Source organism: Neoarius graeffei, chromosome 6 (assembly GCF_027579695.1).
Source record: "Neoarius graeffei isolate fNeoGra1 chromosome 6, fNeoGra1.pri, whole genome shotgun sequence".
Taxonomy (NCBI): domain Eukaryota; kingdom Metazoa; phylum Chordata; class Actinopteri; order Siluriformes; family Ariidae; genus Neoarius; species Neoarius graeffei.
Window position 1 is genome coordinate 102026055 of NC_083574.1, and position 25842 is coordinate 102051896.

Sequence of the window (25842 nt, forward strand, 5' to 3'; positions counted from 1 at the left end):
AGGCAAAGTTGGAGGTGGCGGAGTTGAGGATGTTAAGGTTTGTGATGGGAATGACGAGGTTGGACAGGATAAGGAACGAGCACATTAGAGGGACAGCACATGAGGAGAGCTTGGGAATGAAGCTAAGAGAGATGAGACTGAGATGGTATGGGCACATCCTGAGAAGAGATGCAGAGCATGTTGGAAGGAGAATGTTGAGGATGGAGCTGCCAGGCACACGAAAACGAGGAAGGCCAAAGAGGAGGTACATGGATGTGGTGAGAGAGGACATGAAAGTGGCAGGTGTGGTAGAGAAGGATGCGGAAGACAGGGAGCAATGGAGACGAAAGATCCACTGTGGCGACCCCTAATCGGGAGCAGCCAATAGATGATCTATCTCACACAAAGATTGAAGAGGAAAGATATTAAGCAACATTTATTTAATCCTTTAACTATCCATACATTCCTCTCGATACTTCTCAAGTATAATGTTTTTAAGCTTTATCTTGAAATGTGGGACACTTTTACTCTCTTTAATTTCAACAGGTAAACTATTCCACAGCTTCACCCCACATACAGATATACACGTACTTTTCAGCGTGGTATGAACTATTGGCTGTTTCAAGTTCTCTCTCCGTCTTAAGTGATGCCCCCTTCTCTATCTATAAACCTTTTTTGGATATTGCCAGAAAGTAAATTGTCTTACTTTATACAGAAATTGTGCAGTTTTGAAATCAACAAAATCTCTAAATTTCAGTATTTTTGACTTTAGAAACAGTGCATTAGTATGTTCATGGTATTCTACATTATTCACTATTCTTATTACCTTCTTTTGCATAATGTATATTGACTGAAGGTACTTTTATAGGTGTTGCCCCAAACTTCCACACAATAAGTCAGATATGGTAAAAAGAGAGTACAATACAATATGTGCAATGATTGATTTATAGTTCAGAATGTGCCTTATTTTACAAAGAATCCCCACTGTGCATGCTAACTTGAACCTGGCATACTTAATATGGGGTTTCCAGCTAAGGTTGTGGTCAATTTATTACCCCAGAAATATATTCTCGTATACTCTTTCCAGCTTTACACTATCAATCATTATTTCCACCGGTGTGCCCAGATGTTTTTGTTTACCAAAAACCATAATTTTTTTTATACTTAATGATTTATTTACATCAAACCACAGCTTTAGCTTTCCTAGTTCTTCCGAGACTACCTCCAATAGCTGCTGAAGGCTCTCCCCTATGCAGAATACGTTTGTGTCATCCGCAAAAATAACATCTCAATATTTTTGAAACATTACATATGTCATTGATATATAATATCAATAATTTTGGTCCAAGAATTGACCCTTGTGGTACACCACATGTGATGTCTAAGAGAGTAGACTTAATAGCACCCATCTGAACAAATTGCTGCCTACTTTCAATGTAGCTTTTTAACCAATTTAGCCCTACCCTTCTAATCCCATACCTTTCCAATTTTTGTAGTAAAATTTCATGATCAATTGTATCAAACGCTTTCTTCAAATCTATAAAAACACCCAATTGCAGTTGTTAACTCTTCTACTAGTTCCATTAAAGCCATTGCAGATGATCTGCTTGTTCTAAAACCATACTGATGGTCATTAAGCAATTCATGTTTATCAATGAAGCTGTCCAACCTTGCAACAAAAAGTTTCTCTAATATTTTAGAAAACTGGGAGAGTAGTGAAATTGGCCTGTAACTGTTAAGCAGATTTTTTTTTTTTTTCTCCAACTGTATATAGTGGGATCACTTTGGCAATTTTCATTTTGCTGGGAAAGCAGCCCAGCTTCAACGATAAGTTACAGCTGTATGTTAGAGGGTCCACAATAGTATCAATTACTTGTTTTATTAAAGTATACCATTCCAATCCAAAGATGCTTTGTTCTTAAACTTGCGAGCATCAATAATTTCATTTTTATCTGTGTCTCAAATATAGTGGATGAATTTTTCTCCATAATATTTTTCAACAGCTCCCCCTTGTGGAGGGTCTATATCTTCTGCAAGTTTCTGCCCTACATTCACAAAGAATCTGTTGAAATCCTCCACCACATCCTTCTTATCAGTTATTGTCTTATCGTTTTCCATAAAATAATCTGAAAACTTAGGGCAAGTTTTCCTATTTCTAATAACTGAATTTAATAAATTCCATGTACCTCTGTTATCCTTATTCTTTTCTAATACGTTATTGTAGAAATATTTCTTACATTTCTGAATATCAGTTAATTTTTTATATCTTTTTATATTTTATTTCTGTTTCTATAGTTCTATGCTTTACAAATTTTTTTTGTACAATATATTCTTTTTTTTTTTTTTTTTTTTTTTAAACGGGCATTCAACAAGCCCTTTGTAATCCAGGGTTTATCATAACTGATTATTTTCCTCCTGCTCTGTTTTATTGGACATGTTCTGTCATAAGGATAGGAAAGTATCCAGAAAACAGTCATAAGCAGAGTCTACATCCACTGCTTTGTATACATTTCTCCAGTTTTGACATAACAGTTCACTTCTCAATGTTTTTATAGTACCTTCTGCTCTTACTCTCCTCTGTCTTATTTCATTTTCATCTTTCAACATTTTATATTCACAATCATAATTAACAAACACGGGCAGGTGGTCGCTGATATCATTTATTAGTAATCCTCCAATTATATTGTCTTCCAAGTTGTTAGTAAATATATTACGGTATCTATAATTGTTGCTGATCGTGATGTTGTTCTACTGGGTTTAGTAATGATCGGATAAAAGCTCATACTATACATTGCAGCACTAAATTCATCAATCAAGGCTAATTTATTAGGATTTAATAGATCTATATTGAAATCACCACAAATGAAAGTGACCACCTGCTCAGTGTTTATGAACATGCGTTCCATCACTTTTTTGAATTTTTCTATACTGGAGCTGGGAGCTCTGCAAACACAGCTGGCAAAATATTTTTATTTTTCTTCTTGAAAATCTCCATAGAAATACATTCACATATCAATAGCAGCAGTCATACTGTTAATCTTATATTTCAATCTTCTGTTGACATACAGAGCTGTCCCCCCCCCCCCTTTTGTTAGCTCTATTCGTGTAATTTAATTCATACCCTCCTAGTTCAAAATCACCCTTTTTTTCCACACTGAGCCAGGTTTCAGAGATGGCTATCACACTAAAGGGTGTAGTGAACTGACCCAGGTAATCTTTTATATTTTGAAAGTTTGCATATAAACTTCTGCTATTAAAGTGAATGATCGATACTCCATGTTTTATATTGAATTTGTTATTAAACTGATCTTCAGTATAGTAACGGCGATTTCAAATCACATTTATTTAGCAGATTACTTTCTGGGTCTATATCTGATTCTATGTCCTGCATATTGACTAAAGAGTTTCTGACCACTATATATAAATACACAACTTCTATAGAATTTACACTCCAAAAACAAAAATGGGCGTCTTCCGTCAAAAATAGTGCAAAACTGGGGCGGGAAACAACATGATCCCTGATATCCAAACCATAAAGAGTAACTATTCATTTTGGAAAAGCAAAATTCCACAGTCCAACAAAAACATATAAGGAGAGAAGAGTGATTAAAACTCTCCATATGAAAAAAAGCACAAAAATGCCTTTTATTTCAAAAAAGAAAAAAAAGGTTAATCCTACCATAGATAAATGGTGTCATTAATAGTTGTCCAGTTCCTCCAAGCTTCTGACAACCAAAACTTTAGCTTGCTCTGGGGAACCATTTAGTTTAATAAAGATTTTGCAGTTTGTAGACCCTGTAGACTGAATTTTCTTCTGCCTTCGCAGTGAGCGGGCTTTTCGAGCAATATCTGCGTTTTTTTTTTTTTTTTTTTGTCAGATGTTCATTCAAATATACATTGGTTCCTTTCAGCATTCGGCTTTGTTTTAGCAACTCCTTTTTGAACTTTGTTCACAAACCTTATAATCACAGCTGGTTTGTCTGTATTTGTTCTCTGAGGAAGGAGATGGCATGCCTCAATGTTGCTGATGTCTAACTTGATATGGTGTAAATGGAAGAAAGTGGACACCGGTTCCTCAACCAAAATGGCTTCCATCTCAGTGAGTTCTTCTCCGTCTTGCTGCTTTACTGCGTGGGCATACGACCGGGTTTAATCTCCAGTCCGGAGACTGACATTGTTTATCCTTGAATATTGTTCAAGATTTTCGACCCGGTTTTCCAGCAGCATGATCTTCTGGTCCTTCTCAACATTTTGGATCCTGAGGGAGTTCACCTCCTCAACCAGATCCATTATTATTTTCTGTTGCTTGTGGACAGCAGAAACCTCTTCCATAAGGAAATCAAGCAAAAAATTTTTTAATTAAATCCTCAATCTCATCCATTAAGTTCTTCTTTGGCGGCATTACTTGAATTTCTTTTTCGTGTGAGGGTGCAGAATGGCGGTGACTTCTCTATCTAGCTTTGCTCAGTTGATTCTCCACAGACAGTTAGCTTTGCTAACACTGCTAGCACTGAGCAGCTCTCACTCTGGAGCAGCATCACTCCACACATTAAAACTTGTTCACAACTCTACAAGACACTACAGTAAGTGTTTTTTCCCCATAATATAATAATTATTAACAGATAAGAGGATAGTTTTTTTTATTCCAGTCCTTAAATTCTGTGTCAGTCTAATGATAGGCTGACCACTTCTTATTAATTTTTTTTCTGTGCTAAGGACATTATTTGCTGTATATTTTGCAGACATCACAATATACCCTGGTCAAGCGTCAAAGGATTTTCATCTGACAATGCCGGTACAATAAATAATTTGTACCGGTATGTGTATCATTTTAGCATCTTCCTGTAGCTTTGTGTATGTTATTCAAGGTTAAAAAAATTCTCCCTATTTTCTGGAGTGAGTGTAGGGAGGTCTCCCTCTTTTTCACTGAGCTTGATTGGAGCCTCTGCGTAACCGTGGCATACACGGTTACCACTGACATGCGTTGCCACTGCATACCCACAGCGTTCTTATCCACTGTGTATCAGCTGCGTATGGATTCTGTATTTTTTGTTTCTTGGGCGTATCCTGGTGTATGTATGGCGTACATACTACGTACCTTTCGCTGCCATGTCGTTGCTGCGTTGTTGAAGTGTTTGTGGTGTTGCAAGAGTACCTACAACGTCTACACTTTTTTTTTTTCTTTTTTTTGTATTTGTGGCATTCCATGATGGGTCACACGATGTCTACCTATAAAAGACCAACATTCCCTGCTTGTTCTCATTCATTCCACAGTCATGGACCTGGAAGAACCTGAAGTGCAAGTAGCTGTCGTGGGTTTGGCATGGGCTTTAATTGAAGAGGAGAATAGAAGACAAATAGCCAGGCTGAGACACGCCAGGTTAGTTGCCCAGAGACCTGTTGTGAGAAGAAGACCCCGAAGAGGGTGGGTGAGACCGTGGCTGGATGTTGACAGAAGATTGCAGTATGACCATTACAATCGCCTCATGGAGGAATTACGGCAAGAAGACGCTGCTTCCTTCAGTAAATTCTTGAGGATGGAGCCTGCAATGTTCGACGAGCTCCTGAACAGAATCAGACCAAGAATAGCCAAGCATAATACCTGGTACCGGCAAGCCCTTGTTCCTGGCCAGTGGGGGGAGAATGCAAATATGCATGATCTGGGAGCTGTTAGAGGACACAATCGTACCACTGTAATTGCCAAGAGACAGAGGGAGTATCTAAAACTGTACTTTAACAGTCCTGCTGGTTCTGTTCCATGGCAAGGACGTATGGTCCAGGCAGAACTCACCAAAACCTCCCAAAAGAGTAAACCTGATGAAGCATAAAATCTAATGGGGTGGGAATATTGAAGTGTTAAAAGAAATAAAGGTTTTTTTGGCGATATCACTTTGGAAATATGGATTTCCTACTTATAATTATTTTAAAGTTAAGTCTAGGAATGTGGGACTTGGAGGGAAATTTAATTTTAGAATATATAGGGATATTGGGACTTAAATTATTTTACATTTTATATAAAAGATAAACCAAACTTTCTTTGTTTTTTAACAAAAGCTATGTACAAACTTTTATTCTGCCATTTTTACAATTGTATAAGTTGCATTTCTTGCATTTTTAAAAATATTTATTACATTTATCCCAGCCAGCTAGAAACCAAAAAAAAAAAAGACAAATAACATACAAAAATATAAGCACAGCAAAATATTGTTGTAACTGCAACAACTGTTCATATGGGTCTGTCTCAGAAACTGGGTACTGTGGGCGTACCCCACTAAATATACTCACTCAATAAACTATATGGTTTTAAATGGTGGTGTTGGATTTAATTTTAAATAAAATGATGAAAGAAATAAAACTAAATCTTTGATGTGAATATTCAGAATTTGGCAAAAATTCTGCAAATTTGTGGAAAAATGGTGGCTTGATCTGGGCCATGATAAATGGTTGACTACATCGCATTCCCTTAAAAAGGTTGTAGTCCACTGAAAAGTCTACAGTTATCACTAATTGTATTTTAAGTTGTAACTTTATACACCTAAGGATTGGTGCGCTCACAGAATAATCATAACCGTAATAAAACATCATGCAAAATATTTGATTACCGTTGTAACTCCATTTTCCGCATACCCAAAACCAATACGATTGTGTGTTTTGATCTAAATGGAAAACCTCAGGGTCAAGATCACTACTCACCAAAAGTAGTAACATAAATCACTACGCCATATAAAAATTTAGTTATAAATCTGCGATTTTGTTTTTTAAAATGAAAGCTGAAAGTTAGGTATAGAATATGTTTCTTACAGAATATGTTACGATGGTAGCTGGTCTTGTATGAATTTCTGAGCTATAAAATGAGTTGTGGTCTATTTTTTACCGTAGCGTGTTATTTGTATGCGGGGAAGGACACACATTAACAATTTGCATGTGTAGAATGGAATTTTCCACTCCAACAGTTAGAAGTTGATCGTGCTTCCATTTGCGGTCTTTCTGTTACGCAGGTGATCTGTTCGCATCGCTGAAAAGGTGAGTTTTTTGGCAGTTTTATTTTGTTTTAGTCTTGCAGTATAAGGCAGTAGAATGTCTTTCATCTTGCTTTCATATTTCGTAGTGTTTGCATGTTTTTGGCCAATATTTTGCAACCATGGTCAATTTAGATCTAACTTTTGATAGAATCTACGGCCAGTCATTTTGCCCCGCCCCTGCCTCGCGCTCTGCCCGGTGCGGTAGTGATGTCCCGTTGCTCGCGCGCCGCAGCAGAGACCCGCGCGACCTTCGACCGGTACAGTCGCTGTTCTTTTACCACCGCCGTTATTCTCATCTTTCCGGTGTGCTCTTGATTTTTCCATTGTGTCCTATTTCGCCATATCAAATACCCAAGTATCATATTATTCATATTTAAGTGAATAATCAATTCAGTCATCATAACTTGGCATTTTTAACCCAAGCAATCAAAAAGAGGAAATGTATTCAATATTTTCACTCGTCTGTGAAGGAGAGGCTTTAATTCTTCATGATGTAGTTATTTTATATGTAAATAAATTTTACAAAAGCATTTTAATTGTAATAAAAAAAAATTTCCACAGTGAATGGAGGCCAGATAAAGCAAGACACTATCTTTATTCTTATTAAACATGACAAAATACTTTTATTTTAATTTATTTAGAAGTTTTCTCTTTCTTTTCTCTGTTTATCTGTAATGATGCTGCTGGAATCTTAATTTCCCTGAGGGAGCCCGCCCAAAGGGATCAATAAAGTTTTATCTAATCTAAAAGAAACATTGAGTGTTAGGTAAATGCAAAAAAAAAAAAAAAGTAAAATTTAATTTATTTTTGACCATAATGTCCCAAATGAGAGACCAGTTTCTGAGACGGACCCATACGTATATAAATGATCACAAATATAATGCTGTTGCTATGGCACCAAGTGTCCAGTAGTTTCCTGAACGATTAGCCTCTGAAGAAGGGTGTTCGGAGGGTGCTGCTGAACTGCTGGCATGACTATTGGGTTGCCAGGAACCTGCACTAGGAGGTGCTGGTGTGCTCTGGATCAGGGAAGGTAAATTGAAGGCGGTGGTGCTGACATTCAGCTCCGTCAATGGAGAGATGACAGGCACGGAGGATGGCCCTGATGGAGAAGGCTGTGTCTGCTGGGCTGGCTGGGACTGGTAATACTGCTGGGAGAACCGCTGGGGAGGCTGCTGCAACTAGGCCATGAATGAAGGGTCCTGCGACTGCCAAGGTAAGACACCAGGGAAAGTGTGCTGTGGCCACTGGTGAGGCATGGGCTGCCACTGGTAATCTGGATGTTGCTGGCCAGAAGTCTGCTGGGAGGCAGTTGAAGGTCCCAGAGGAGGAGGTGGAGCTGGGAACATTCTGGAGCATTTTCTGAAAAGGCATAAAAGAAAGGTAAGTATTTTATATTGGCATTTAAAAAAAAATACAGCAGATGTAAAATTGCACAATTTTTAAAAGATGGAAAATGTGAAGGAATTTTGCATTTGTTTGTCATGTTGCTCATGATGGTGTATCAGTTGGTATATTTTGAACTCGAGGTCTAAGTACACTTCATAATCAAGGTCCTCGATGGAGGTCCTGATGAATTTCACGAAGATCTCCTGCCTGGGCTTAAGGGTTGCCTCCATGTGCTTGGTCAGGAATAAGAGTAACTGCTGCTGAATTTCTGAAGTTGTAGCCCCTTTGCACATTGCCTCAGACAGGGCTCCCTCCTCCTCCATGAAAGTGGGATCGGCCAGGGACTTCTGCTTTGCCTTGGACTGTGATGAGGTAACTGATGCCACATCAAATGCCCCCGACACCACCTCAGCAGACTTCTGGGAAGAGGCCAACTTCTGCTTAATCTGAAGTGACAGAAATAAGAATAAAGATAAGTATGATATGACAATACAAGTTATACATTGAAAACAGAAAAAAATGGAATAAGACTGGAAAATATAAAATGAATATGTACTTACACTAACTATTGGTCTCTTCTTGACCTCATGGATGTGAGGTATCAAGAACTGCATCTTATCCATGAGATGTTTATCATGGTTTGAACAGACTTCAACATCAAACTGGGCGTCGCCAGACTTCTTCAGCAGCCTCCCCACTCTGGATCTCACTGACTTGTACCAGATGTCTTTCAACTGCTTGATGGTCTTCCCCATTTTCACAGCCTTCTCAGCCCACAGCTTGTTTCTTGACTGGACATCCTTCTACCCAGCCATGTCCTGGGAGTACAGCACAGGATTTGCCTTCAGCCACTCAAACATATCATCCTGGGCCACAGTTAGGTTGGCATGCTCCTTGGCCTTGCACTTCTTTCCTCGGGACTTTCTACACCACTTCTTTTTCTGAGTGCTATCAGAGTATGATGATGATGATGAAGATTCACTTTCCTGAGCAATACTGGAGGCCATGGAGGGAGCTGGGGACCTGGCCCTGGCTTCAGTGCCCCCTGTAGACTGGGCTTCTGGCTCAGGCTGTGGCTGGCTCTCTGGAATGACTTCAGTGTCTGATGAAGGTGGCTCCAGGGCTGGCTGGGTGGATGCGGCTGATGTCTTCTCTCTTTCCTTGCCCTTCCTGGGTCGTGACTTCTTCGCTGGCACGATGCTTTCTTGACTGTGACGAATGACAACAAACGCAGTGTGCGGCCCCCTTTTATACCCACCTATGAACGCCGCAGATACGCAACAGCAACATCACATGTAAGAACGAAACACCACACCAACGAAACGGTTACGCCGTGGCAATGAATCATATAGCTCAGTACACCGACCCTGTGTCTGAAATCACTCACTGTATAGTCCTCTATATAGTAATTCCCTATATAGTGAGTAGGGAGTAGTGAACGAGTGAGTGATTTCGGACACAGGGCATAACTTTACGTCCCTTGAACCCCATACAAACCCCAGATACACCACCATGCATAGGCCGTGCACGTCACAAAACTTTAATTTTGGACAAAATGCGCCTCATTTTTTTTTGGCGTTTGACCCACACACCACTTGCGTGGCAAGATACGAGACATTAGCTTAGCATTAGCTTGTGTCCATCTTTTGTCTCCTTTTCATTGTGGTGCATTATAGGTTTAAAAAAAAAAAAGGGGGCACCGGTAATAGAAGCTGCATGTTTCAACACTGTTTTCTTACAATTGTTTTATGCATAGTTCAAAACCATTGAAGCTGAATATAATCTGTTAAATTATAGTTTTATACAAATTTATATTTATTTTCATGCACTGGCTTGAATATTTATTTCGCTAAATTAAAGGAAAACCATGAATTTTTCTCCAGAAAAATCTCTAATGAATTTGTGATTCAAAAAATTTAAAAACACATAAAATAGGCCTACTAGTTTACCAAGCAGTGAACTGTGCCACATAATGGACATAGTGTACTTTATAATAAACGTTAATTATTTTAAGTTTTCTTGAGTCCCAAAAATCTTCACAGACATCACTTCTGTTAGCTTCATGAGAATCACACACTTTAGTCACTTTACTGGACTCAATATGTTCATAACATCAAGTACCGAATCTCACACATTATGGACGGGAGGAGGGCACAGTGTGGACTGGGTCGAAGCCGTTAAAACGGCCTGTGATTCATTTATAAATTCTGGGAGGTAAAAAAAAGAAGAGAAAAATCGATAATTCAACTAGTCTTATTAAACAAAAATCCTTCTGAAGATTTTGATTGTCCTCAGAATCACAATGTTATTTTATATGAACCCATTTCATTCACTGTTTGTTTTTTCACTTTCACAAAATGGCTGCTCTTCATCAAAATGGGCCTCAGACTCTCGAAGTATTACTGTATAACCTGTAAACTGGAAATGTTGTGGCTCTCTGAACTTGAACTAAACAAATTGGCTGTAAGGTAATTTATGCATATAAATTGGGATATAATTATATATAGTGTAAAGATATCATTGACTATAATATTTATATAAGGCTTTATTTACTCATGATGTATTTACAATATGTGGTAAACATTAAGTTGTTTGGCTTCTTTAGTTATTTTGTGTTATTTTTCACACAGTGTCTGCAAGTTCAGTCTACAAGTTCAAAATTCTCACCAAACTTAACATTGAAACTTTTAAGCTCAAAGTTAAACAGACCTTTAAGGTGAAAATCACTAAATTTTTGATATTATTTTGCAAATTTTAAAGACAAAGTGTTACAAGGTTTGATTAATACCCGTGATTGACTGAACCCAGCTTATCATTCTACATGTAAACACTTCTGATAAAATAAAAATTAAACCATTTGGAATAAGTGAAATCGAACAGTATGGGGCATTATTATTATTATTATTATTATTACTGATTTTTATTTTATTTAAAGACATGGGAGGTGTTTTTTGTTATATTTCTTGGAATTCTCTTTACATCCTGACAGCAGCGAATAAATCAAATGCTCTTCATGAGGATAGTTTCAGTCGTGGATGGTATGTAATCATTTATTTTTAGCAATGCAACTATCCTTAGATGTTGGTTGTTTATAAAATCTAACCTGTAATCTGTGTACACTTTTTAATAGAACAATGCTATTGAGCATGCAAGTTACAAAATCAAAATAAGCTATCCCCAAGAAACGAGTGAGAAGGAATCTTGTGTACACTATCTTTGCCCTCTAAAACATCATGCAAGAGGTCAGGGGAATAACCACCTATAACATGGAAACATGCCAAATTTTCAGTGCGTGTGTGGCCTGTGTGTGGTGTCTTCTAAGGGATCTCTCTGGACTAATCAGGCTTGTGGTGACAGCAGTTTATTTCTCACATCTGCGTATGGTATACACTACTGTTCAAAAGTTTGGGGTCACTTTGAAATGTCCTTATTTTTGAAAGAAAAGCACTGTTCTTTTCAATGAAGATCACTTTAAACTAATCAGAAATACACTCTATACATTGCTAATGTGGTAAATGACTATTCTAGCTGCAAATGTCTGGTTTTTGGTGCAATATCTCCATAGGTGTATAGAGGCCCATTTCCAGCAACTCTCACTCCAGTGTTCTAATGGTACAATGTGTTTGCTCATTGCCTCAGAAGGCTAATGGATGATTAGAAAACCCTTGTACAATCATGTTAGCACAGCTGAAAACAGTTTAGCTCTTTAGAGAAGCTATAAAACTGACCTTCCTTTGAGCAGATTGAGTTTCTGGAGCATCACATTTGTGGGGTCGATTAAATGCTCAAAATGGCCAGAAAAATGTCTTGACTATATCTTCTATTCATTTTACAACTTATGGTGGTAAATAAAAGTGTGACTTTTCATGGAAAACACAAAATTGTCTGGGTGACCCCAAACTTTTGAACGGTAGTGTATGACAGGACATAAGAGTCGGATCGTCATTTGTGGGCGTGCAGCGCATTGCTCTGTCTAGTGGCAAATCCTCTGCTGCTTTTAGGATTACCCATATTTAAATTATTAGAACTTAATACAATATTAACTAATACACAATGATTGTATAGTGGTTTTTGATTAATGTAAATAGAATAAATAAATAAAACAGAAGCTATCCCCTTAATTTTCAAAAAGAAAGTACAAGGAAAATGAACAAAAATAATATAACAACATACTTCTACAGAGTTCAAACTGACTGTTACCTTTTGTTGCATTTTACATTCTATAAAAAAGCAATTTACAAAACTCCAACTACCCATACAAAACAAGGCAAATACCTCATATAGGATATTACAACACTTTAAAAATCAACACACTGCTACATACATATATGACAGGACATAAGAGTCGGATAGTCATTTGTGGGCGTGCAGCGCATTGCTCTGTCTGAAAAGACATTTGTGTAATGCCGCTTTTCCACTACCAACGCGGCTGAGTCGGGCTGAGCCGTGCCGTGCTGAGTCGAGCTGAGTGGGGCTGTTGGAGTTGCATTTCGACTACAACCGCGCTGAACCGTGCTGGCTGGAAGTGGGTGGACACATTGGGTGGAGTTAGCGAAAGTGGGTGGACGTCACGTGATGTCGTTAGGCAGCGCAAACAGTGACATCAGTGAGCTTTTAAGCGGTAGTCTCATGACCCGGATAGTAAACAATAAACATGGAGGACATGGAGTCGTTAGTGTTGCTGGTCTTGGTGCTGTGGCTTGTTGTCACCGACAACGCCAACAGATACTGGCAAGAGTGTATAGATGAGGCGAGGTGCATAAGGCTTCAGAAATTCTCGTAATTCGTAATTATTATTCTTCCGGGTTTATGGTGTTTACAGATCCCAGCGTGCTCGCGGGGCGTGTGTGGGCATGTGAGGACACTCCTCCTCACCAATCCGTGCACAGGGGAGTGTCTGCTCATGCCCCCAGCCTCACTCGGCTCGCTTTGGCTCGCTTCAGCCCCACTCCAAAACCGTGCGAGTTTTGGGTGCTAAGCAGGGCTGAAGCGAGCCGAGTCATGCTGTTCTTTGGTAGTCGAAACGCGAGCTGTGTCGGGCTGAAGTGAGCTGAAAAAGGGTAGTGGAAAAGGGCCATAAGTGTCAGCTAGCGCTAATGTTAACTAGCGCGATACGAGAGGAATTTTTACTGGCGGCAAAACACACAAAAATCAAATCATGAACTTTTAATAAAACCATAACGAGTTTAACCTGAAACGTGACAGACAACCAAATACAGCCAGCTAACATTTATGTGCTGTTTTGAGCAATTTCACATTCTTTTTGTCCACGGCTAGTCCACGGGCGCAGATAGAGGGGGGGACGGGGGGGATTCGTCCCACCCAGATTTAAATTCACCTCGTTCGGTCCCCCCCCACTTATAGGGAGGAAAAAACGTCTATGCTGTCTTTCTTTGCATAAGGCAAACCTCACGGAAAAATCAAAAGACTAATTACCATTCGGTTTATTGAGGTGCACAGCAGTACAGACATAGTTGCAACTGCGCAGACTGCACGGGTTGCGAGCTCGAGCTTGGTTGCTATGGTTACCCACAACAAGTTTGACAGGCATATCGTGGACAGCTCCTCCTAGTTCAGGACCCCAACACGGCATGATGAAGGGTGCCAAAAGGCAGAAAACGATTGCATCGTTTAAAAAAAAAAAAAAAACGACTAAGTAAACTGTGCCTTACAATATCACCTTGCAATTTTTTGATAGTCTGTTCAAAGTAATGTCGTAGTGAAAGTAAAATTGTACGGAGTAGAGATGCCTTTCTGGTAGCCTCCTTCTTTCGGTGGTAGCCTGTAGATACAGTGCTCAGAAGGCAGTTTTAATGTTCAATCTGGCGTTCCCTGCCATAATTTCAGCGAGCATATTGTTTCATAAGGAAACTTTGCGAAGAGTTGTTGACTGACTGCCGCTCATGCAACACACAGGCATAGTTAGAAAGTCAGGATGCACTGGTTTACACTTTACACACACACACGTAGCCCAGCCTCTCGCTATGTTTAACAGTTGGAACTTAGCGGTTTTTAAAACTAGTTTTGCAGTTTCTGTGCGTGATGATAATGTGTAAACTTTGGATTTCCATAGGCTATGTTAAAATTTTATCATTGTCCTGGCCTGCAGCTAGTTCCTGGTGATGGCAGTGAGGGAGGTGAAATAACATGTATACACACTACCGTTCAAAAGTTTGGGGTCACCCAGACAATTTTGTGTTTTCCATGAAAAATCACACTTTTATTTACCACCATAAGTTTTAAAATGAATAGAAAATATAGTCAAGACATTTTTCTGGCCATTTTGAGCATTTAATCGACCCCACAAATGTGATGCTCCAGAAACTCAATCTGCTCAAAGGAAGGTCAGTTTTATAGCTTCTCTAAAGAGCTAAACTGTTTTCAGCTGTGCTAACATGATTGTACAAGGGTTTTCTAACCATCCATTAGCCTTCTGAGGCAATGAGCAAACACATTGTACCATTAGAACACTGGAGTGATAGTTGCTGGAAATGGGCCTCTATACACCTATGGAGATATTGCACCAAAAACCAGACATTTGCAGCTAGAATAGTCATTTACCACATATTAGCAATGTATAGAGTGTGTTTCTGATTAGTTTAAAGTGATCTTCATTGAAAAGAACAGTGCTTTTCTTTCAAAAATAAGGACATTTCAAAGTGACCCAAACTTTTGAACGGTAGTGTATATGTGTGTGTGTATATATATATATGTGTGTATGTGTGTGTATGTGTATATATAATATATATTGCTGACAGCTCAGTCCCCCCCCAGTTCAAAAATCCTATCTGCGCCCCTGGGCTAGTCACAGACACGTTATCTAGTGGCAGATCCTCCGCTGCTTTGAGGATTACCCGTAATCCATCGCTATTCCTACTCAGTCAATGCAGGCGCACACTTACTACAGCAGGTGGCACATTTTACCCATTTAGCAGGATTTAACGGAATCTTTTTCACTATGTTATATGTGGACATGCTCTTCTCACACCAGTTTTTTTTTTCCCAAAGTTTGGTCATGTAAAGCCTCATTTACCTGCTAGTTTTGTGTATCATTATCTCTTAGCTGAAATGCACCAGAGTGTACCTTTTGGAGTCGTGTGTCAGTCCTGGATGCCATGCAAAATGCCATGTTTCCAGGGTCTTATTATCCACTGACATGGGTATGAGTCCATTCTCTTTCAAAGGTGTTTTAGGTGAAACAATATTTTTAGTCCAATACTTTCCCGGACTTCATACCATGTTTTGATTATATGTATCAAGACAGGGTTGCTAGTTGTAGGTGTCCATTTGTAGACAAAGTCTGCAGGAACATTTTCTTTAAGAGCATACATTCCAACTGAAACCCAAGCTGGAACATTTTCCTTTTCAAAAAGAAAAGAAACAAGTCAAGAGCTACAGAACCAGTGAGCATTATGCATTTATGAATTAAACACATGCATTTAAAAAATGGTTGGATTTTATGATAAAATACCACACATCAATCAGTAATATTATTATGATTAATATGATTTGATATTAACTGAGGTTAATTTATATGGTGTGCAGGTTGGGTTTTTTGTGTTGGTCGCTTTCTGAAGAAGAGAACGACAAAGATTTCCAGCGAGCAGGAGGTGCGGCGAGGATCCTGCCGTGGCATGTGCATACATGTCAACCTATACGGAATGTCCGTATTTTATACGGATTTGATTCAATAAGCGTAGTATACGGGCGTATAAATAAAGTTATACGGATTCCTTAAAAAAAACTTCAATATTTATTTAGAGCTATAATCAATTCCCACGACAGCCAGTAAAGAGTCTTATGAAATCGCGCGTTATCTTGTGGTAGCGAGACTTCGTTCCACTTTTGATCATGCGCACACCGCACTGCGAGAATCCCGCCAACCCGGAAGTCATAGACATATAAACATAGACGCCGCCTTCTGCGTAGAATCATACGTCATCCTCGCCGCCATATTGGATGTGGCAAAGTGGCGATTCTGAGAATAAAGATGCCTCATTCATGTGCTGCGTTTAACTGTACCAACAGGTTTACCATCCAAACGAGATCACATGGGATTACCTTTCACAGGTGAGACTGGAAAAATACTTTTCATTGTATTTGGTCATTATAACGTAATTTTACGAACAGATTTTCCTGGCTTTGTGGCTAATATGAAGTCTCGCGCGTAATAGCCGCTCGGTGAAACCTGTCTCCAAACAACGAAGTATTTCCTTCGTAACTACGCTGATAACACTGTGTTTTTGTCAAACATTGGAGCTTTGTATTCATTCTGAAGGTTTATTGTTATTAATATTGAGTAAAAAGTAACTGGGATACATCATTGTTAATTATCATTCAAATTTTAGGTAAATTATTTTAATTTGCATCTTATACGGATTTTATAAGGGAAATACGGATTTTGGAGGTTGGTTATACAGGTTTGATTGACCAAAGGTTGACATGTATGCATGTGTGGAGAGAGTCTCGAGTGGATGCTCTGGGATGCGTTGGATTTCCACATAAAGAATCAGATAAGCTTGCGCAAAGAGAATAAAAGACTAAAAAAAAGGGGCCACGAACTAAAGTGAATCTGACTAGTTGACTGACTGACTTGACTCAACAGAACTGCACTTGCAAAGAAAAGAAAAGGACAGTTATCTCAATTATCTAATGCAGAAGGATTATAAAAGCAGAGCCTCCAGGATTTCGCGATGTTGCGATTTGCAACTTCAACGCAAATTCAACCAATCACCGCGAATTCAGGGCAGTGCTGCAATTATATCCAATCACCGCAACTTTCCCGCAAATCTGACCAATCGTTGGCATCGTATTGTGGTGACGTCAACAAACTACCTTCCGCCTTACTTCCAGTGTTGCCAGATTGGGTGGTTTCAAGTGCACTTTGGAGGATTTGAACATATTTTGGGCTGGAAAACGTCAGCAGTATCTGGCAACATTGCATGATGTGCGAGTCAGTGTTTTATATAGGCTTAAATTCTGTTACTGAAAGTGTGTTATATTTACAGTGAAGGACTGTGTGCACTTTATTTTTTACTTAATACAAGAAATTAATGGATGCCAACATTTTTGCCAAAATGGTATTTTATTTTCCATTGTTTAGGCAGCTTCAGCATCATACTGTGAGATTCTGTTCAAATTGTTTTTTTCTTCTATGAAGCCTGAGCCATTTATTTTATTAGTTTATAATTATTAATTTAGTCTTCAGGAGAGACTGCCTGCACACAGTACTAGTATTTAGTTTTTTTTTTTTTCTTACATGAAAGCTGAGGCATTTATATTATATTTTAAGGTAACTTCATGTTGTGCTGTGAGGTTCTATGCACTTTAACTTTTGAACCAACAGGTGCATTTGGATAAGTAAAGCCTATTTTTCTGCATTTTTGTAGTCCTGGTAATCTTTTATATTGGTAAAGTTGTTTATAGGACCATTTCTCAGTGTCTTTGTTTTTTTAATCAATAGTTTTTCAGTAATAACTTAATATTTAACATATCACTCAATTTTAATCACAAAAAGAGAAAATCGCAACAATTCCTCGCAACTTTCACTTCCTCCTGCAATGTAATCGCAACAAAAACCTAAAAAACACCGCAACTTTCATCGCAATTTTTTGATAAACCCCCTGCAACATCAGACATTTAGCCCGCAACAATCACAAAAAAGGCCCGCGGAATCCTGGGGGGACTGATAAAGAAACTGATTGTGATACTACCTCAGGAACGAACTGTAGAGGTGGACACTTTAATTTTGTTGTTTTTTTATGACTTTGATGTGAATACCGAATTGAAAGTTACCATTGGAATTGAAAAGCGGTGACCAAAGTGGTACATTTCTGTTGATCCATTTATTTTATTATTATTATTATTATTTATTTAATTTCAAGTGAATCCAAGTTAACATTTAAAAAGATAAAGGTGAAACATCTTGGTTTATTCAGTTACTGAATTATTTATTTTGTGAAATAAATGTACTGGGTTTTTTTCCCATTCCTACATTGTTGCCTTTGTGTTTTGCTTACCATCCTCCTTACCGGGCCTGGCGTCCACGCGGCACCGGCGTTTTGGGTGCCCCAAAACGAAATCTTTTGAGAACTGGTTCCAGAGTGGAAAGATCTGGCAACGGCGCCCTTGCGAAGTCGTCTGGATGAGTAGAACGGATTTTTTTATGATGACGTCACAACCACATGTGCTTCACGCCGGGTAGAAGTGTAACGAACTCGATGCGAGTTGTCAACAAATCCTATAACTTGGTTCATGAAACGTGCTTACAAAATATTTTCACTGTGAATATTTATTGTGTAATGGTGCAAAGTGAGAGAGAGAGAGGGAGAATAGCCCTTAGGTCAGAGTCAATCCCGCCAGCAAAAATAGGGAAAAAAAGGAGCGATCTCACCTCTTCAGATGTTGGTTTAAGTCCTACAATACATTCCTCAAAAAGGGCGTAGAAGAACAAATTAATCCATCAACGTGTAGCATTCAATTTATTCCGGACCATTAAAGACGCCGCCTTCCGCGTAGAATCATACGTCATCCTCGCCGCCATATTGGATGGGTCAAAGCGGAGAATAAAGATGCCTCATTCATGTGCTGCGTTTAACTGTACCAACAGGTTTGCTGTCCAAACGAGATCACATGGGATTACCTTTCACAGGTGAGACTGGAAAAATACTTTTCATTGTATTTGGTCATTATAATGTAATTTTACGAACAGATTTTCCTGACTTTGTGGCTAATATGAAGTCTCGCGCATAATAGTTTGTGCATGCGTCCTTACTTCTATTGTTCTGGTGTCTCCAAAGGGACCATCTTACAGCGCCCCTAAAGGTGTGGCATGTGTGTTGCATCGTTTTCAGCAAGCGGTGCGTTGCCATATGGACCTGATATTTTACTGATCCGTCGCCCATGTGGACGCGATATTTTTTTTAATAACATCTCGTTGCCGTTGTCATGTGGATGTAGCCTAAGGTTTGAGGATGCATTTGCCTCCAAACATTTGTTAGGTTTAAATCCTTCATGAATGATACAGTAGTTGAGGCTGACTTAGTTTTAAAGATGGAGGTTGCTAATTTGTCTAAAATTTAATCTAAACAGAAATTAAATCTCCTCCCATAAGAATATGTTTGTGGCCTCCTGATACTTTAAGAAAAATGTCTTGAATAAAGAAAACGTCATCATAGTTTGGGGCATAGAGGTTTAGTAAGGTCCAGTGTCCCGAATAGATCCGGCAATTTATTAAAACATAGTGGCCTAATGGATCACTGATCATTTCCTGAATAGTGATGGGAATGTTTTTATTTATCAAAATAGCAACTCCTCTCACCTTAGAGCTGAAAGATGAAGAAAAGCCTTGGCCTATCCACCCTCTCTTTAATTTGTTGTGCTCTTGCGCAGTAAGATGGGTCTCCTGGATAAAGGCTATATCCGTTTCAGTCTTTTTTAAATATGTTAACACCCTTTTCCTCTTAACGAGCCCATTTAGACCATTGACATTAAAACTGACATATTTCACCACCTTGTTCATGTGAAAAATATAGAGGTATGACAGTAACTCACCTTGTAATCTGTCGTCAAGAAGTTTTAAAGAAAATGCCTCTCTTTTGATCAAACTAAACACAAAAAACAAATTAATGAAACCAAAGCCTCCCCGTCCCCTTGACTGCTGACCCCCTGAACACTCGGCCCCATCCAAAATCACCTCCCGGGGCCTCCGTTGGACGCTGCCTAAATGTATCTTGCCTAACTAATACCTTGTCGGGCCCAGAGCTCAATTGTAAAGAACCTTATAATCACTCTGTATATAAGCAAACTGAAATGCAAACATTTTAACACCCGCTTTAAAAGTAAATAAAAGTTCTATCAGATGCAGCCTCAGAACAGTAGGCTACTGTAAGTTCCCTTTTCTGTCCATAATGTCCAGAAAATAAAGAAGTTATGACAGGGATATTGTTGCATTTGTAAAAGTCACCAGATAGTTCATGGAGAGGATCTGTACAAATGTCGTTCTCCTCTCAGCATTAGCGGAGCTACAGAGCTGCACCTGTAGTCCCCGGTGTCGATCAGGACCCAGCTCCTCCCGGGAAGTCTCTGAGAAAAGATGCCACCGCTTCGGGTGTCTTGAAAAACTTCTTCTCTCCATCAGGCAGGACGACTCTCAAAATCGCTGGCTGTAGAAGGCTGAATTGGAGCTTCTTTGCATGCAGCTCCTTCTTAATGTTGTTATTTTCCTTTCTGCGCCTCACCAGGTTTGCACTCAGATCCGGGAAAAACAGCACCGCGTTCCCATTGAAAGTGATCGGCCCACCTTTTTCTCTGGATCTCTTAGTGGCTGTTCGGAGAATTTTATCACAGTCCTGGTAGTTGAGCAGACGGATGAGGATGGGTCTGGGCTGTTTATCTGTTGGTTGGCGGGATGTCGGGGATCGATGCGCTCCTTCAATAATCAGTGGCTCGGGAAAGTGCTGTCGTCCCAGCATGGAGGGATCCAATCTGTAAAAAAGTGCACTGGATCTGTTCCCTCTCCGTCCTCTTGTAGGTTAACATTGCGGACATTGTTGCATCAGCTTTGATTTTCCAGTTGGTCTGCTTTGTCCATGAGAAACTCCTTCTCCTTTATCAGGCTGAGGACACGGGAATCCAGTTCAGTTAGCTTGTCTTCGGCTGGGCTAATTCATTCCTCCGTAACGCGTGAGCACATCCCGTCTATCACCGTTTTCAACCCCGAGATAGAATGCTTAATTTCGGCTGTTTTGGCGTCGAGCTTCTGGGAGAGTGCTTCATTTCTGCGTTTTCTCTCTTGTAATATCGCGAGGCTTCCTTCCACTTCACGCTGCTCTTTCACGGCCATGTTGCACTCGGTGCTCGGTTCATGTGCGGCTTCCCGAGAGGAAAAGTGATCAATAATCGAGCTTTGAGTCTTGTTTCGAGGTCTCAAGTCCATATTACATCAACCAGGTGAAGTTAGAGGCAGAGCAGGTGTAATTTATAAGTTAAAACCGAGTTTTCTGTGGGAGCTCCGGAACAGACATCTTCCTAGCTCAGCTGCATCACGTGAGGCCCCCCCCCCCAAGCTTCAGGCATTAGTCCTTTAATACAGTTCTCATAAGATTCTGTTACCAAAACTTGGGTAAAAATAACATTTTTTAAATTTGTCCCAGCAATTTATTATTTTGAACAAGGCGGGGAATGTGGAGCCCCACCCAAGGGTTATGGTAAGGAATAAGGTTAGGGGTGGGGCTACATGTATAGCCACGCCCCAGGGGTTAGGGGTGGAGCTACACATGCCCCACCTCGTTCTTCGGGCTGCAGCCAGGACCTTCTCCCTGAGCATGCTGAAAATGAAACTCTATCCCAAAAAACTCAAACCTGATCATCCAAAGTGTGGGATTTCTTTAAACAGAGACCGAATAAAATAGAGCTCTGCATGGTTTGTAAAACTAAAATGGCCTTCTACAGGAGCACAAACACTATACAAGAATATCTCAAAAGTAAACGTCCTGTGGCTCTCTGACTTCAAAACCAAAAGACAGCAGCGTAAGTGTTTATTTAATTATTGATTATTATGCAAATAAGGAGTTAAATTCAGCCTTGTTCTGGAAAGCAGCGTCGCCATCCAAGTCATGAACATCTGCTCTATCCTCACTGTGAGCAGGTAATTTCCATTAACATTACACTGTCAGTCAGTATAAACAAACCTTTTACAGATAAATAATACAAGTTCATTTCTGATTACAATCAGCATGAGCCGTTGAAATAAATCCAACTCAACACTATTTACGCTAATTAATACCACGATATCGTAAACAACATCTTTCCTAATGAGGCCTACACTGCATAAATCTAAAGTGTTGTGATGAATAATATCATGAGGTAAAAGTTGGTTTGAAATGGTTCCTTCATTCATAGAGTTCATGTGAAAATGTCACTGATTTTTGTGTCTCAGGAAGAGTTAAAATATTTTTATGAGAAAATATTTGAATAAAAGTTTGAAAGATTAAAAGGTAGAAGTTATGGTTATTTATTGATAAGCTCACCAAAGGATTAATTGACTAATAAAAAAATAATCAATAGATTAATTTAAAAAAAATCATTAGTGCAATCAACTAATTAAAAAAATTAATTAAAATTGTTCATTGTAGCCTTAGTGTAAAGACACAGAAGAATATTCCAGATATTTAAAAACATTATTATAAGCATATTTTAGTAACAAAATTAATTTGTTAAAAAACAAAAAAAAGTCTGTGTGTGAATGAGAACGACAGCAGAGTCCGACTTTCTAACATTCTTCCCATAATGTTTGTTTCAGTGTGTGTTGGATTAGAGAGTGAGGGTTATCGGTACTTTCATTACAAATGAAGTTGTCCATGTGATATTTATTAAACAAACCCGTTCACTGTGTTCAGCTCTGAAAGTTCCTTTGCAGAAGAAAGGAACAGAAACCAGAACAAACTTCCTTTTCAGTAAATGGACTGAATGAAATCTGAGCGTCAGTCACCAGGATGTTTGTAGCCCGTATTGGTGAGGGATTTTTTTTTTTTGTTCTTTTCTAGTCCATGTTGTTTTGTGGTTTGGAGGTGGGAACGCTTGTGTAGCCTTTATTTTGTAGATTCTGTGAACTACTGGTGTGACTTTTCTCTGTGCAGTCTTTTGTTGTGTTCCCCCTCCTGCCCTCGTCTGGCTCGCTGCGTTTACATGCACGTCCAAATCGAGCTGCTGTTGGTAATTGAGCAAAGGGTCCCAGCAGGGGTGCCAGAGAAATCCAATCCTACATGCACAAGTGAAATTGGGCTATTGTGCAAGGTGCATTGTGCACCCGAGCCACACGTGGCGCTACACGCCCCATCGTGTTGGTACACTTCCGGTTGTCGTCATGAAGAAGAGCTATAGTATTGCCAGATACTGCTGACGTTTTCCAGCCCAAAACATGTTCAAATCCGCTAAACTGCACTTAAAACCCCCAGTCTGGCAACACTAGCAGTTCCGTGTTCAAGCTGTTAGGCTTGCTCTAACAGACTGTATGGCTACAAACTGTCCGGCGCAGACCACTGTTTTGTTAGACAACTTATTTTGCACAATAATATTTTTCTAAAGTCCATTTTTTGCTTACAATTTAACTTATGTCTTAATAAACACACAAAGTTCAATTGTTTTGTTTTTATTGACATTCTTCAGATGTTGGACATATACATACATGTGTATGTGTGTGTGTGTGTATATATATATATATATATATATATATATATATATATATACACACACATATATATACACACACACACACACAAATACAATGACTTGTTTATGTACACAATTCACAGCTATGCAACAGCTGTACAGATGTATTTGGTGATACAGTAAGTGAGCTAAATTTTAACAGTGCAAACAATGCCACAAAAAGAAAAGATTCATGCCGTTGTCATGCCGACCGAGGCTGTTGTGTTTCCCGCTTGTGGTCTCGTCACTCGATACTTCCGGAAGTAGCTCGACAACTAGCTTGATAGGGTTTACATGCATAAACTAGGTCGTGTAGCTCGATTCCGAGAAATCAAGTTCGGTTCAATTTCAGCCAAATTAAGGTGTATACATGGCATTTTGAACTTCGATTTCAGTCGAGCAACGGCAGAAATTCGATTCTCTCTATGTGCATGTAAACGTAGTGAGGAAGCAGTGTGGACAGTGTCCACACTGCTTCCTCACTGTGGGACGAGTTCCATTTTTCCCTCTCTTTGGTCATGCTGCAGTGTCGACGACTCACTTTCTAAAGTCGGCTGCTGATCAGAATTTCTAATACCAGGGCCGTAATGTGTAATAGCAAACCCAAGAGCTTTCATTTTCTCCCATGTGGTCTAATATCTGTAAGATGAAAACAGAAAAAAAAAAGACAGGTTTCAACATTGTGATCAATATAAATTGTCTTACTCAGGAACTATATCTGTTTTCCCTTGTAATTATCACTTTATTAAAATATTTAAAATAAATCACATTTGGTTAAATCACATTCGCACTTCAGTAAATGCAGTATAAAAATAAATGTGAATGAACAGTTGATCATTGTGTATGTGAGAGAGTGAGTTTAGAGCATGTTGGACTCGTGTAAGCTGTTATTCCTGCTGAAATGAAAGTAAAACTGCAGTGGTATTTCTGTGTAGAACAGTAACAGCTCAGTTCAAAGTGTACTTGGTGTACTCCAATCAAATTACAGCCACAACTAACAATTAGCATGCAGTGATTAGCATTATGTTTGAATTCGGATGGGATATTCTATGCGCGTCTGTCAGGGGCGGCGCTGGGGGGGGGGGGCGGGAGTTAGGACGATTCTAAGGGCCTGGCACTGACGGGGGCCTGTGAGGGATATTAATATTTTAATAGTATTGCCTTGTGTAAGTTTTTGAAATAAAATATTTCATTTCATCTGTTAAAATATGCAAATTATACATGGTTATGATTTGCTATATCCTTGAATTATTTATTATAGTCATTTCACCCCTCCTCCCTTTTTACTAATGGTACAGTCTGATTCTGAGCGGGGACAGTGAAATGTGTAGCTCCGTGTGTGCACAGCGCTATTAGCACAGCGCCGCTATTAGCGCAGCTCAGATCAGCTGCCGGTTTTTGTGTGCGCAACAGAGCAACATTCTAGAAGTTGCTAAGCAGGAGCAGGTGTGATGGTGGTGAGATAAATTATGAAGTCCGGATTTCAAAAACGGAAGGAGAAGCAGCAGAAAGGGAGAAAAAGGGTCGACAATTGGTGACTCAGTTTTTCCCAAAGAAAGGTAGTCTATTATTCACTGACACTCGATGCCATTACAGCATGCTAGCTAATGATAGACTAGCAGATTTCATTTTAACCTAGGGTGACCAGACGTCCCGGTTTTACCGGGACAGTCCCGATTTGGGGTTGTGTGTCTCAAGTCCCGACAAAAGTCTGTCGGGACACGGATATGTCCTGGTTTTCGCCACTCGCGACGTTTGCGACTGAGCAGCGTGGGAATCATTAGCGGAGAAATGTCTGCATTTACTATTTTGATGAATTGACAGGAATCGCAAACTTTCCTGGTTACTGCCCCCTGGCCCTGTGGCATGGGTGTTTATTTAGCCACATTATTCCAGACAACAGAACGTGTTTCCATGCAACAATAAAATAAACATTAACTGGCGCGTTCTTTGTCTAGCAGCTAGCAGCAGTAATGCCGCAGCAATTATGCCGAAAAGAAAATGTACCTTTTCCAAAGATTTACAGGGCACCTACCCCTTCCTCCGATGCAGAACAATGCGCACGAAGCCTACTGCACACGCTGTAAGTGTTTTGTTCTTGTACTGAGTTGGGTAGCCTATGTTGCAAATGATGTGTGCTCCTGTGGGGGCTTTCCTCGGGCTGTCGCCCCTCTCCTCTTTTATTGCTGTTTTGTTTGAGTGTATATTTACGGAAGCCGTGAGAGGCCCTTCATATAATCTT

The 25842-nt window shown here is 39.5% G+C and overlaps 1 protein-coding gene across 1 annotated transcript in view; it reads right to left on the reverse strand.

Moving 5' to 3' along the window:
* LOC132888473 (protein NLRC5-like) overlaps window positions 1-25842 on the reverse strand; it is a 374479-nt gene that overhangs the window by 276766 nt on the left and 71871 nt on the right. The window contains 1 exon segment of the mRNA XM_060924519.1: window positions 13861-13879. Within this exon segment, the coding sequence (XP_060780502.1) occupies window positions 13861-13879 (19 nt within the window).